The 14,788-nt window shown below is 41.6% G+C and overlaps 1 protein-coding gene across 3 annotated transcripts in view; it reads left to right on the plus strand.

The window, feature by feature from the left end:
* B3GLCT (beta 3-glucosyltransferase) overlaps nt 1-14,788 on the plus strand; it is a 120,298-nt gene that overhangs the window by 61,785 nt on the left and 43,725 nt on the right. For all 3 annotated transcript variants that reach the window (XM_047861820.1, XM_047861812.1, XM_047861830.1), the window contains 3 exons: nt 5,675-5,794; nt 7,476-7,545; nt 14,155-14,268. In XM_047861820.1, coding sequence (XP_047717776.1) covers nt 5,675-5,794; nt 7,476-7,545; nt 14,155-14,268 — 304 coding nt within the window. The remainder of the gene's footprint in view (nt 1-5,674; nt 5,795-7,475; nt 7,546-14,154; nt 14,269-14,788) is intronic.

The following is a 14,788-nucleotide window of genomic DNA, read 5'->3' on the forward strand; positions in this document are numbered from 1 at the left end:
TCCCCACCAACGTAATTCTTCTCCAGCAAATTAGGTCTTTCTTTTTAAACTCACTTTCATCACGTAGGTGGAGAAGGAACAGTGGAAAAGGTTGCATCTGTGATTCTTGATTTTTTTTTTTTTTTTTTTAAAGCTAGGTGGATGAGTGCAGAGGCGGATTTCTAAAAACATGCACAGATGTCGCAAAAGTACCTTTGGTCTTATTCGGTGCTTTGGTCGTACATATGCCTCGGTCGTGTCCCTGTCCTTGGCCCTCTGGGGCAGAACTGAGGCAGTTGGCCCTAAGCAGGCAGCTGCAGCATGCCAGCCTGGATGGACCCCAGCACCCCTGGCATCTAGTGGACATCTGTGACCCGTCGTCCTAGATGCAGGGGTCCCATCATGAATCATTCCTGAATCATTGTTAAGAAGGTTTCTTTGTGGGTTTCATTCACAGGCGCATCTCACCGCCTAAAACGGCCCCAGCTTTCCTTCTGCAGGAATCTGTACATGGGACGGTGGGGTCAACCTTGACATGTGCTCCTGGCAAGCTGCCAGGAGCAAATAAGGGCACTCGCAGCACCTTACCTTCTCAGGTGTTGGAATGTGATGAAATAGCCTATTTGAGGAGAAACATACATGTAAAAAAATCATTCTTTTCTCCCATAGAAAGGAAAGAACGATTAATTGAAAGTGCAGGCCTGCCTAGATATTTTTAATGAAAAGTCAACTTTGGTATAGATACCCAGGTTCAGGAATCTATTAAAAATTAAGCACACACAGAAAATATTTCTAACCCACGTGAAAGGTATGAAGATCAGTCACAATATCTAAAAGCCCACCTCCTGGCTTAAGAGCTAGCCCATCATCAGTCGCTTTGAGACTACCTGAATGCAGCTTTCCTGTGTCCCCTTCATTCTCACTAAACACTTTCTTGAATTCTCTCTTCCTTTTCTTCATAGTTTTCATCATATGACTGTATCTCTGAATAACATATTATGCAGTTTTTTTAATGTTTATTTTTGAAAGAGAGAGAGAGAGGGGGGCATGGAGTGTGAGAGAGGGAGGGGCAGAGAGAGAGGGAGACCCAGAATCCCAAGCAGGTTCCAGGCTCTGAGCTGTCAGCACAGGGCCCGATGCGGGGCTTGAACTCAAGAACTGGGAGATCATGACCTGAGCTGAAGTCGGGCGCTTAACTGACTGAGCCACCCGGGTGCCCCCATATCATGCAGTTTTGTATCCTTCTGGACTTCATGTAAACAGAATTGCACCAGGAGTATTGTTCTGACTTGAAACTCATCCGTGTTGCTGCGTGCAGCCCTCCTGAACTTATTTTCACTTCCTGCAGTAGTCTCTCCTATGACTATATCAGTTTCCTTATCCATTCTCCTGGTGGTGGGCTTCTGGATTGCCATGACTTTTCTGCTACTATAATCATTACTTCAATGAGCAGGATGCGTGTTAAGACAATCCTCTGCAGGTGTTTCTCTAGGGCAGAGGCCCTTTAACTATTTTTTTTTTTTTGACTGTGACCCACTTTAAAAAATACATTGTTCATTGTGACCCAACATATCAGTGTGTGCTGTTATTGCGTCTTGTTACTGATCTCTAACGTGGTATTGTTGTGGTCTATAGAAATATTTTTAGGTTTGCTTTATGGCCTAGTTCATGTTTCCTTTTCATAAGTGAAGTAAATGGTGTATATGCTCTAATTTGGGGGTGTGTGTGTAATATTCTCTTTATTAGATTAAAGGAGAAGTAGGTTTAATCTAATAGGTTAATCTTCCTTCCTCCTTTCCTTCTTTCTACTTTTCTCTGCTTGATCTGTCATTTATTAAGGGAGGAATGAGAAAATCTTCCATAATAATGGTGGATTCGCCAGTGTCTCCTCTTGTAACTGCCAGCTTTTGCCTTTTATACTCTGAGAGTCTGTTAACTCAATGCATACAGGCTTACAATCATTATGTCTTCTTACGAATTTACCTTTATCTCTTGTGATGCTCTTTGCCCTAATGTGAACTAAATGTGTATTTAATGTTATGAATATTTCTTTACCAGCTTTCTTTTGGTGTGTGGTTCATAATTCTCTCTTATCTTTTTCTTACAGCCCCTTTGTGTCCTTATTGATTGATTGACAGAGACAGAGCATGTGCACATGTGAGCTGAAAAGGGGCAGAGGGAGAGAGAGAGAATGTTAAGCAGGCTCTATGCTCAGCATAGAGGTCTTTTTCTTAAAAAGGACATATCTTTTTTTTTTCCTCTCTTCCAGTTTGCCAGTCTTTGTCTTTTTTTTTTTTTTTTAATTTTTTTTCAACGTTTATTTATTTTTGGGACAGAGAGAGACAGAGCATGAACGGAGGAGGGGCAGAGAGAGAGGGAGACACAGAATCGGAAACAGGCTCCAGGCTCTGAGCCATCAGCCCAGAGCCCGACGCGGGGCTCGAACTCCTGGACCGCGAGATCGTGACCTGGCTGAAGTCGGACGCTTAACCGACTGCGCCACCCAGGCGCCCCGCCAGTCTTTGTCTTTAAATCAGGTAGCGGGGGTGCCTGGGTGGCGCAGTCGGTTAAGCGTCCGACTTCAGCCAGGTCACGATCTCGCGGTCCAGGAGTTCGAGCCCCGCGTCGGGCTCTGGGCTGATGGCTCAGAGCCTGGAGCCTGTTTCCGATTCTGTGTCTCCCTCTCTCTCTGCCCCTCCTCCGTTCATGCTCTGTCTCTCTCTGTCCCAAAAATAAATAAAAAAACGTTGAAAAAAAAATTTAAATCAGGTAGCAAATTTACATTTACACTGAACATGATTACCATTATATTTGAATGGTATTTTCCCAACACTTCGTTTTATCCCTTGCCCCTCATTTTATCTGGCTCATTTTAAAACTTCCTTACTTTCTGGGGCACCTGGCTGGCTCAGTCAGTTGTTTCTGACTTCAGGTCACGTTCTCACAGTTCGTGAGTTCGAACCCCGCATCAGGCTCTATGCTGTCAGCACAGAGCCTGCTTCAGATCCTCTGTGCCCCCCCTCTCCCTGCCCTTCACTTGCCTGTGCTCTCTCTCTCTCAAAAATAAACATTAAAAAAATTAAAATGTCTTTTTTTTGTTGTTTCTTTTCCCATTTTGTCCTTCTCTGCTATTTTGGAAGTTCAGTCTCTGTATCTGTACCTTACTGGTACTTACCTTGCCTTACTGTACCTTCATTTAAATATTTTAACATGCATTCTTAATAATGGCTAGTTGATCACCTAAAAAAAAATCAGGGGACTTAGAATAATTGAACTCTGATTATCCCCCTCACAATTTATATACTTCTTGCTGTCCAGCATCTTTTTAACCCCTCAAATATTATCTTTGTGTAGTTAACATTTGTATGAGCTTAATTGTGTATTTTCTGGGATCATTTTTATTCTTGCTGAGGCATGTCCTTCAGAATTTCTAATAGTGAGGTCATAAATTCTCATTTTTTTCCCTTAAAAACACTTCCATTGGGCACCTGGGCGGTTCAGTTGGCATCTGACTCTTGATCTCAGCTCAGGTCTTGATCCCAGGGTTGTGAGTTCAAGCCCTGCGTTGGGCTCCACGCTGGGTTTGAAGCCTACTTAACAACAAATGAACGAAACATTTATGTCAGCTTTGTTCTTGAAACATAGTTACCTTGTGTTTACCATCGTAGGTTGTCTGTCCTTTTCTCTCATCACAGTGGGGTCACTGCACTGTGTTCTGGCTTTTCTGTTATTGCTGTGGCAATTGCTGTGGGAAATAAACATCTGTCTCATGTGGCTTCTTTGTAGGTAATCTGCCTTTGTCTTTGCCTGCTTTTAAGATTGTTTCTTTGTCTTTGGCGTTCTGCAGTTTCACTATGAGATGTCTAGATGTAGACTTAAAAAAAAAAATCTCGCTTGGGATTCTTTGACCCTTACGTAATTTTGGAGATTCGCAGCCATTGTCTTTTCAAGTATGTTCTTATCCCCATTCTGTCTGCTATCGCCTCCCGGATCTGGGCTAGCTCTCTGAACTTTTGTCTTATGTTTCCCCCACCCCCCCTCTGTTTCTGCTGTGCTATTTGATAATTTGGGGACCTTCATCTTTTAGTTCCTTAATTTTTTAAAATTTATTTTGAGAGAGAGAGAGAGAGCACAAGCAGGGTAGGGGCAGGGAGGAGAGAAACAGAGAATCCCAAGCAGACTCTGCACCGTCAGCACCGAGCCCGATGCCAAGTTCGAACCCACGAGCCGCGAGGTCATGACCCAAGCCAAAGGCCTATGCTTAACTTACTGAGCCACCCAGGTGCCCCTAATTCCCTATTTTTTTTTTATTCACCTGTGTTTAATATACTACTTATCCTAACCATTATATTTTTCATTTCAATTGTTTTTTTATTTTTAAAAGTTTTAGTCCTTTCTTTTTCAAATTTGCTTATTTTATATGATCGTTAAACACATTTTTTGCTGACGTGTGAAAGTTTTTACTTCTTTATGAAAATATATTCAACACAGTAATTTTGTAATCTATGTTTGATAATTCCAAGACCTGCAGTCTTTTTGGTCTGATTAAGGTTTGTCTCCTGGCTCTGGGTCATCAGCTCATGTCTTATGTGCTTTTTATGATTTTCCTCTGAGCAGTCTTGCTTGGAACCGTATCTGTGGTAATCCTTGGAGTCCTACGTTAAGGGTGTGGGTTCCCCGGGAATGATTTGCATTTGCTTTCCCTGCTGCTAGAGGGTTCTACTGCTGTTTGAAGTGTTTTGGCCCACACTGGTGGCACAAATTAGGGAAGCTTGGGATTTGATGACAGGATCTCAAAGGAGATCTGGAAATGGTTTTTCCCCTCCATCTAGCTCCAAAGTCCTAGCTTTCTAGTGGGGTTTGCTCTCAGATACCTCCCACCTTAGCTGCATCATAGTCTTTATTTTTTTAACTCCTACCAGAAACAGCATCACCAGAGTCCTCTATCTACTGAGGAAAATTACCCTTCTTGTCCTTATCCCCAGGCTCTTCCTTTTGCATGTTTGTCCTCACAAGTTCCATACTTTTGTGGCAATTTAGCAATCCATTTAAAATCATTTTGAAGATATCTTATCCAACAGTTTTAGATGTTTTCAACAAGTTGGTTAGTCAAGGTATATAATTACCACACTGTAGAAAAACAGACTCCCAGTTATATTTTCTTTCATCTTTCACGGCAGTATTTGACAGACCCTAAAATAGCTTCCCTGCAGTTGCTTATGACGACTTTGGAATTGTTTGGTGGTCAGAATATGGATTCCTGTCAATAAAATATTAGATTGGGGGCGCCTGGGTGGCTCAGTCGGTTAAGCGTCCGACTTCAGCCCAGGTCACGATCTCGCGGTCCGTGAGTTCGAGCCCCGCGTCGGGCTCTGGGCTGATGGCTCAGAGCCTGGAGCCTGCTTCCGATTCTGTGTCTCCCTCTCTCTCTGCCCCTCCCCCGTTCAAGCTCTGTCTCTCTCTGTCTCAAAAATAAATAAACGTTAAAAAAAAAAAAAAAAAGATGAGATTGGCCCACCTGAGATTACTATTTTTAGAAGTAAAAAAAATAAATCTGTTGAATATTGACAGATTGATATGGTTCAGTCTGAATGCTCTGTAGAAGAGGTGGTCTGCTTTCCCTTGAGAGATTTCGTGCTAACAGTCGTGGTGTTGGCTGAGTTCCTTCATTCATTGCTGTCTCCTGTCCTGACAGATTGCCCTCTATATCTGGGACAAAGGGGATGGGCGTCCCCTTACTTCGGTGCCCGAGTTTTGTACAGATGCTGTGAATGCCTACTGTGCTACCACGTTCCGTTCTTTCCTACCACTTTGCGTAAGTAATAGAAGAAAGACTTTCTTGCATATCAAAGGAAAATCTGCATGCTGTGCGTGATGTTGTCTAGCACTTTACCTGTATATTGAAAAAACCCCAACGTTTGTTATGTGCCAGGTAAAAACTACATATCATGTTTCTACTAATAACAGCCCTATAAGGTAAGCACTGTTGTTACCCTGTTTGACGCACGAGAAGAGAAACATACTGAGAAGTACTTGTTCAAGGTCACACAGCGCGTCTTGGGGAGCGGGAGTGGGAACTGTGACCGCACAGACTCATTCCGGAGCCTTTGTGCAGAACTGCCTGCCACAGCTCTTTAGAGTTAGTGCGCCTGGAGTCATTTCTCTTGATGATACAGCATGTGTCTACTGGAATATCTACTAGAATATTCCTAGAAGGGTGATTTCAAACATTTCCTGTTAATACCTAAGCCTTTTCCTCAAGCCCATCTCCTCTTGGCTGGAGACCTTGATTTGATCTCACCTGAGACTGTTCAGAACTTTCAGAATGAACTGACTTGTTATGGACATACCCTTGGTTCAGTCCCCAGGATGAGCCTGAAGACTCCTGAAATTCACTAGGTTGTTGAATTCTTCCTCATAAAGCAAATATATGCATCATCCTCAATTGTTGTCTGTTCTTCCCAAGTCAGTCATATGGAAGTCTGTGTGTTACATTTTCAAAGATGCCTTATAGGTATACACACACACACACACACACACACACACTGCAGTAATGGGGAAGAATCTGTAATGTTTGTTCAGTCCCTGAGGGGGAAAGCCTATCTTTGTAGACATGATGTTTGCTCGTTCTTTAATGCTCTTTTAGGTAATTTGGTGGGGTCAGCCTCCTAGTGCCTTGAGTGACATGCCAAAGCTGTGCTTAGATGTCACTCTAAACCCTCAAATGATGTTTGAGTCATGACTGAATATTATTAAAGGCCTAAGAGAGATAATAAAGGGCTCAGAAGACCCCCACGAAGCCATCCCTGGCCTTGAGTGTAGGCTGTCCACAGTCTGCCTGTGTGCTCCCTTTCATTTGAGTGGTCAGCTTGGGCTGGGCCAGCTCAGGGCTCTGTTATTGCCCTCCCCCCCCCCCCCCCAAGTGTTTGAAGTAGTCCTGCCTTTGGCAGAGGACAGGATGTTGCTGTAGCCTAGACTTGGGTGGATAATACAGGGCCCATAAAAATACTTCCAACATCAAAGTAAGACCAGCCCACAGAAGGGAGTCAGCTCCTCTTTTACACTAACACATCCTCCTGCTTCTCTCCCTTTGTCAAAATCTTCACCAGCTGGGAAGAGGAAAGGGAAGGTGACTAACATTTATTGGGCAGCTATAATGTGCTTAATAAATGGAGTAATAAAAGCAGCTTGACTGGTAGCTATTCTGACCATTTTCTAAATGAGCCGACTGAGTTGAGAGCCGAAGACTGTTGTCTGGGTGACACAGTGTGTATAGGGCAGTCTGGGATTTGGGCCCAGGTCTGGCTGACGTCAGAGGCCTTGTCAGCTCAACTACAGTTCCTGTTTTTCCCTAAAACTGAACCCCGGAAACAGGTTTGATACCCTTGACGTCGGTGAATTTCACCTCCATAGCATGTGATATCTGACATGGGTGTGAATGTGGATGTTCATGTAACATAGACTCATATGTGCCTATATGTTTTCTTGTCTTTTAGGGACATCCAGTGAAGAAAGAGGATATATTTTTCGCAGTAAAAACATGCAAGAAATTTCATGGTGATAGAAGTAGGTTTTGTGTCATTCATTTTTATTGAACTTTTCAAATCCAAGCTGCCTTTAAAAAAAAGTACAGAGCAGATACAAACTCAAGAAAGGGAGAATGAACACATATATTGAAGTGAAAAGCAGTTATTTAATTAGTACTCCTCATCATACCATTTCAGTCACCAAGATCAATTAGAAAGGATAGTTTTGTGTTGAAACATGAGTGTCCCTAGCCCTTCTGAATACTGTTCAGGGCAGTGTTTTAAATTGGAAATGGGAAATCTCAGCTGTGGTAATCTCGGACACAATGTGTGAATAACAATCCATTTTGCAGAATAACGTCCTGTTTTGTCCATGCTCCGTCTCTGAACTGTACGAAGAATGTTAGAGGGGACTTCAAGGTGAGAGAATGCCAGTGAAGGATGTTTTCTTGGAGACTAATCCTTCTTTTTACATTTCTGTTGGATGCACACATTGGAACTTTCAAAGTAAGATACGTATGTGCTCACGAGAAGATTATGTTGCGGAAAAGACAGCAGGTGGCTTATACACAGTGGTCCCTTCTTAAGGAAATCTTGGCATGCAGACGAATGTTGTTTTTATTCAAGTTTTTGGTGTCATTACAGAATTCTACTAAGTTATGGTGATAATGTAAAAGAAAAAGCCCACCCTAAATATAAGTAGACATAATTTTTTTTCTTTCTTCGCCTTATTTCAAGCTGCACTTTTCTGAAATTGAAAATTAGACAGTCTTTTGCATTTTCTAATTTTAGCATATATTTTAATTTTTTTCCATGAAAAGACTGTCGATTTCATGAAGAGTGTGATATTTATGTAGAAGAGATTTCTAAACCAGCTGTCGTTTTCATGGGATTAGAGCTATGGGGGAAGTTCATTTATATAATTTATTTGATAATATGATTCTTACAAATTATGTTTTAAAGGGGAACATTTCCCAAATAAAAGAATATTATTATTTGGAAGTCAAGTATTAAGATATTGACATTAATTAAAATCTGGTTATGATGAACAGTTTCTTAAAAGTACATAACTATAAACATTCATGTTTACCTAAAATAGCCACATAAAGTGCCAGGTCCTATTAAATCGGCCTAATATATGCACTCATTATGCAAGGAGTCCTAAAGGCTATTAAAAATCAACATAGTGTCAACATTTTCATGATTCGCAAATTTAACCTAGATTTAATACCCTTTTTCCTTTTTGAAAATCAGGAAGGGCTTTTGGGGACAATTTTTGACATATCTTACAAAAAATTATCAAAGGAAATGAATGAGGTGACTGCTTTATTTATTTTTTTTAAGCCAGCAGAAATGTTCAAATTGATATTATTTGATCTTGAAGCTGCACTTGGGAGTAGTGACTGCTTTCATAATATTGATGTTAAGGACGGTGGCATAGTCTCTCTTGAGACATTTTTCAACGGACAGTAAAGCAGTAAAATTAGGGACCATCCCTGTTGTAGTTTTCATATTCTACAGAAATGAAAAAAAAAAGTTTGCTAACTTAATAGTTTTGAATGATCTAGTTTATTGCCTTCTTGTTGGCATAAGCTTGAGGTCATCTTTTCAGATCTCCGTCAAACGCTTTTACGTTTGAATTTTAAGTCAAAGGTCTTTAAAAATGACAAGTCTTCAAAGCCTGTTAGGAGCGTTGAAACCAAACCTCCTAAAGCTGGATGCGTTGATTGGCTGCTATGAATTTGGATCCGCGGACACTGCAGCCTGAGACTTAAAAGGTAGCATGAGGCTTTCACAGTTGGCTTTCCGTGGCAAGCCATCTTTAAACTTGGATGTTTGTTTGAAAAGGTGGTCTAAGGCAGCAGGATTCTAGGGACTTTGATGTCCATATTGCTTGATGGAAGTGAGCCTGCTAGGCCACGGGGCTCCTTTCCTCCTTTTGGGCTGCTAGTCTAGCCACCAGTGGGTCCAGAGAATTATGCAGTAATCGTATTAGTTACATTGAGAACACCATAGTAACTGCTTCTGCTGACCTCTTCTGCATTTTCTAATGTGTTTTTTACGTACATTCTATCGTCTGCGTTCATATTGACAATTCCACATGATGTGGTAATTAACATTGGTATCCCTTTGATACCATAGAGAAATCAGAGTGTGGGACAAGACGCAACTGGCCCACGTTCTCGTAGACTATTGAGTAGGAGAGCTGGGACTCGGGTTTTCTGGCTCCAAATCCCAAATTCTTTCTGCCACAGCACAGCTATAGTGTAATCTCCTTGGATGTATTACAGTCTTAACACTTGATAAATAGTATTTGATACTCATTTTGACATTCTGCTAGGCTCAAGGTCATTTTTGACTTGGCCAGAAGGTGGGAAAGTAGGCTTTTTATTTTCAGTAGCAATGGGGATAGCCAGGAACTGAAATCCACAGATGATCTAAAAGATAAACCAAGCTGCTTGGACAGGGATGAGAGTGTACAGTAAAACAGAATATATAGACTGGGGTGGGTTTTTTTTCTTTTTTCTTTCCCTGTGCACTTTGTGGTAGGAACAGTGAAGTTACAAAGGCAAAACGACAAGGGGAAGAAAAACACAGATAAGACTATATTTATCTTTGGAAAACCGAGAGTCGGCTATACTGTTAGTGACGTGGGTGCCCTGCCCCTGGATGCAGCAGACCCTAGCGATGCCCCCCACCCCAGCTCCTTATAATGTTGGCCACATCCAGGATGAGGGATGGAACTTTCTCTTCAAGGCTCCAGTCAAGGCAAGGGAAATAAAGACTGAACTCATTTTTTATATTCTCAATGGAGAGTGGAAATAAAGGCAAGTCCCAAAATTAAAAAGAAATTATTTTACATCTTGTACCTTTTTGGCCTAACAGTGAGACCAACGTTTATGTAACTGCTTTGTGCCTGGATTTTGATTTAAATGAAATAAAGCATTCTTAGGACACAGCAAAAAATATATCCTATCTTTTGGCTTAAGAAAGAAATACATATTGACACCATCGAAATAGCAACACACTCTTGAGACGCACGCAGTTAGTGGGGTTTGAAAGAAACTTTAAAAGTATTATATAAAGCAAATTAGGCATAGCCTGTAAAATTATGTTTAAGCAAGGAAAAGGTCTCTGGAGTTTTAATATTCTGCTTGTTCACTTCCTCTTGGGTTATGTGTGTTTCCACTGGGTGACGTGAGCTGTCAGAAAACGCAAAGAACTTTCTTTGCACCATTTGGCCCTGCCGTTCCTCTGCGTGTCTTGAGTGTCTCGTGGCAGCCACTGGTTTGTTCATCAGGTGGCGGGTCGTGAGATGCTCTCCTCCTGCAGCCTCCTCTGATTAAAGAGGTAAAATTGCTGTTTGCTCAGCCTTTAGTTCCTTTTCACAGCTTCGTGAGCACCTCAAAATAAACTTTTTTCCTTTCAGACCGGAAAACACAAAACAGCCACCCACCCTATTATCTTTACTGCAGTCGTCTTGTCTAGAAGAGGCGAGTCTGAACAAACTTATCGAAAGGAGCGTATGGTAGCTGGCCGTTTCGAGTAGAGAGGCTTCCGGGTACTGCGGTAGGCTCTGCTCGTTTAAAACACGAGGCTTGAATTAAAATGCAGCCAGACAGAACGCTACGCCACGCCGAATGGTGTGATTCGATTAATTATTAAAGAGAGGACGGGAGTCAGGTGCTGCCCTCCCCCTCCCCCCCCCCCTCCCCCCGGCCCTCCCCCTGGCTGTCGAACAGATAGCGAGGTTCCGGGCTGTTTTAGATGTTGTTGTTTGAGAGCAGCCGCGAGGCTTGCTTTTCAGTTCTGCGTATATCTCATCTTTCAAAGCACGAATGATAACACACCCTTGGGGTGTGTGTCTCTAGCCCTCCCCTGAGGAGAGAGGAGCAGTCAGGGTCTTGTCATGGACATGCATACAGAGAAGAAAGGTCCATTTGTCCGTTGAAACTAGCAGATTTCCTAAAATCAGGAGTCCTTCGCGTTTGATTGTGTGGTAGTTTTCGCACGGGGTTTCAGGGTCTCGTTCATTTTTCACTTGGAATCGGAGTTTTGCAAGTAAATTCACCGGGGGTAAAAATGTGTGTTCTGTGCCTCGTAGCGAGACACATCTCCTCCTGCTTCGAGTCTGTAAAGCCATGTGGAAGATTTATGCCATCTGTGCAGTGGGGTTTTTTTTAATAGTAAAGTTTTACTTTGCTCCAATTTTAAGTTATCTTGTGGCAAACCTTCTTGAAAGAGGCATTCACTAGTGTTTCATTAGGTGGTAGAAAGCAGGCTTCTCTGTATCGAAAACGAGATGATGGATCACGTGACTATATTCAACTATTTTCTCTAAGTTCAATATCTTTAGGGATATAGCACCTCAAAATAGAATATCTTATAAATAGAACGAATTCAACTTAGAATTCAAACAATGCCCAATATTTTAGAATAGAGCAGTATTTTAGAAGTTTTAGGTAATTTGGAATCAGCCCCAGTTGAAAATAAAGGCTTTACCTGCAGTTGCAGGATACTTAGCCTTAGTTTTAAATTCTTTACAGCTGCCAGATACGACAAATGCCTCAGGAGTTATAATGATCAGGGGACAGGCGATAACAATTGTTGAATGCTTTAGGGATAACAACCGTAACACCTTACTATGTTAAAATGGTGGCAACAGTCTTGTGCCAAATGATGGCTTGCCTTTTTGAGTGCAGCCTTCCTTTAACACTAGTTCCGCAAATGGCCCTAAGCCTTTTGTTGGAACTTCTACAAAATTCAGTCCTCATTCAACTATTTATCCAGCACCTGCTACATCCCGGCCACCGTGCTAGGTGTTGGAGAGTGAGGTAATTCTTACCTTCAGTGAAATTTCTGTTTCAGCAGTTTCTAACAAAACCTGAAAGCAGGTAGTTAGGTGCAGCAAAGGACTCGCTCTTGATTTGAATAGCATTTAAATCAGCCAAGAAGAAAGACCTGTGCTGTTTAATAAAGCTACTCGAGCAGACAGGAGCTGAGGGCTAAAGGCTGAGGACCGTGAACGCAGACTTTGCACAGCTTGCAGCACTGAGTGCTGGGGACTGAGGAACATTCTTGACCTCTCCTCACAGCTTCTTCCAGAGTCATGCAAGGGAGGACATTTTACCCAAGCATGAACGTTTAGCGGCTGCAAGCTGCAGGGAGCCCTTTTCCGGGGTAAGTCCTCTGCTTGTGACATGCAAAGCAAACTGCCACTGCAGTGCCAAGGTGACGATTCTTATTGTGCTGGAACTTGAAAGTAGAACGGAAGAGGATTTTTTTCTACCCGCCCCCCTCCACCCAAGCAGCCGCATCTATTATTATGCATCTTCTCTATTATTATGTTATCTATTATTTATGCATCGTTGTCTATTTTGACAGGAGCAAATCTCTGCCTTTCTGATTGCAGAAGAATTACATTTTAAGATCTAAAAGTTATTTAGTGGGTTGCAATAGGTAATTTAGAGATTATAACAAATGCCCAGAACTCATAGGTCTTTCTTAAAAGCTGGCGAATAATGAATAAAATGGCGTGCTTTGGTATTTTATATACAACGGCTGTCTGACTTTGAGTTTGTTGACACGCACAGCCAGACACTTAGATTTGGCATTGCGTTGGGAGTTTTTGCATACATTTTTGTTTGGGCTGGGAAAAAGGAAAAAGAGAAATGATCTGATAAAAGTCTCAAAATACTGACCTGAAGATTTAAATTCTTTGCGGTGGAGAGTCTTAATAAATTACCAGGGTTTAAAATCTAGATATGATGATTTTTTTTTCTATTAAAAAACAGAAACCTCTTCTCAAAATTTAAAGATGCACAGCCAGTAACTAAAAAACAAGTATCTAAGAAAATAATTACTTCTATATTGGGCCAAGAGAATTAATGTCACATAATCAGGCAGAATTCCATCAAGGGTGGAGACAGGAGATGATTAAAGTTAGCTCTGAATTACAGACAGCCTGGAAAGTTTTCTGTGTTCTTTTTTAAATTTTATTAGAAATTTATCTGTTAATGATAGAGGTCAAAAATACAGTAGTGGTTCTCAATATTAACTTCTTCCACACTTTTCAAAAGTGCAACACAAGCCTGTTGGCTATTCAGTGCAGTGACTCTCAGTGGTAGGGTCGTGCCCTCCATAGGATTGCGTGGTTCTCTTAGGGTGTAGTTTGAGAAGCCTCCTACCCTCATTGTAAGGGAGAGAGCTTTGCATCTCAGCCAGAAACAAAGAATATTCCCATCCCGTAGAGGTAATTTTATTCCTCACCCATCTGAGAAGCATTTAAAAAATCCAGTTGTGAATAGTAAATGAAATAGCCTATGGGGAAAAGAGGAAAATTAAACACAACAGTATTATCAGACTAGAAAATGTATCATTACATGGACATGAGAAATGTGGAGTCACCAGGAGTGAGAAGTATTGGGCTCTAAGGTACACTAAAAATGTCTCAAGAAGAGGGTTCTATCCACCTGCTGCCCTTGACAAACAACCTGATATTTCTCAGGGTGGGAAAAGCAAGCACGTTAGAATACCTGAAGAACAACAAATAATGGTTCTCTTCCTTTATAGGTGGTAATGCTGCCCTTCTGAGATTCTAAGCTTCCTTATGTAACTGTGCCAGTGACCGTCACTCCTTTCATTTCAGTCCCCATTGTAAAGCAGACCTGGGCAGGACAGGCAAGTCTCATTGAATACTACAGTGATCACGCAGAAAGTTCTATTCCTACGGTAGATCTGGGGATTCCTAATACAGATAGAGGTGAGTCCTTAATTCTCACTACTCTTATTCAGAATGTCCATTCTGGAAAGAGAGTAAATTAGGATGAAAATGAAATGTCTTAGAATTACTATGATTTTTGCCTTACGTAAGTTTCACTTCCTTCCCTCCCAACGTCTTTGCCCAGGGGTATGGACCAATTCTCTCAGATTAAGAGCTGCTTTATAAGCACTAAGAAAGGTTGGAAGTTGTTGGGCCATATCAATAGGACAGAGCATATGACAATTAGGATTACTTAACAGATTTTTTTTTATACCTTCATAATTCATTGTGACCATAATGGAGTGTCCCCAGTTAATTTATCATCTTTCCACACAAAGGTTCTCCGCATTGGATTTTAGCAGCTTAACCCGCCAGGATTGTTCTATACCTGCTATTTGCCAGCCCCAGAAGAAGCTGGGAAAATAGGAACGAAGCCGATGGTTTCTGTCCTCATGAAGCTTATGGTCTAGCTCACATTTTGTGTGTAATTGTCGCATAGTGTTCACCCACATTTTGCACT

The sequence above is a fragment of the Prionailurus viverrinus genome, chromosome A1, assembly GCF_022837055.1.
Source record: "Prionailurus viverrinus isolate Anna chromosome A1, UM_Priviv_1.0, whole genome shotgun sequence".
NCBI lineage: Eukaryota > Metazoa > Chordata > Mammalia > Carnivora > Felidae > Prionailurus > Prionailurus viverrinus.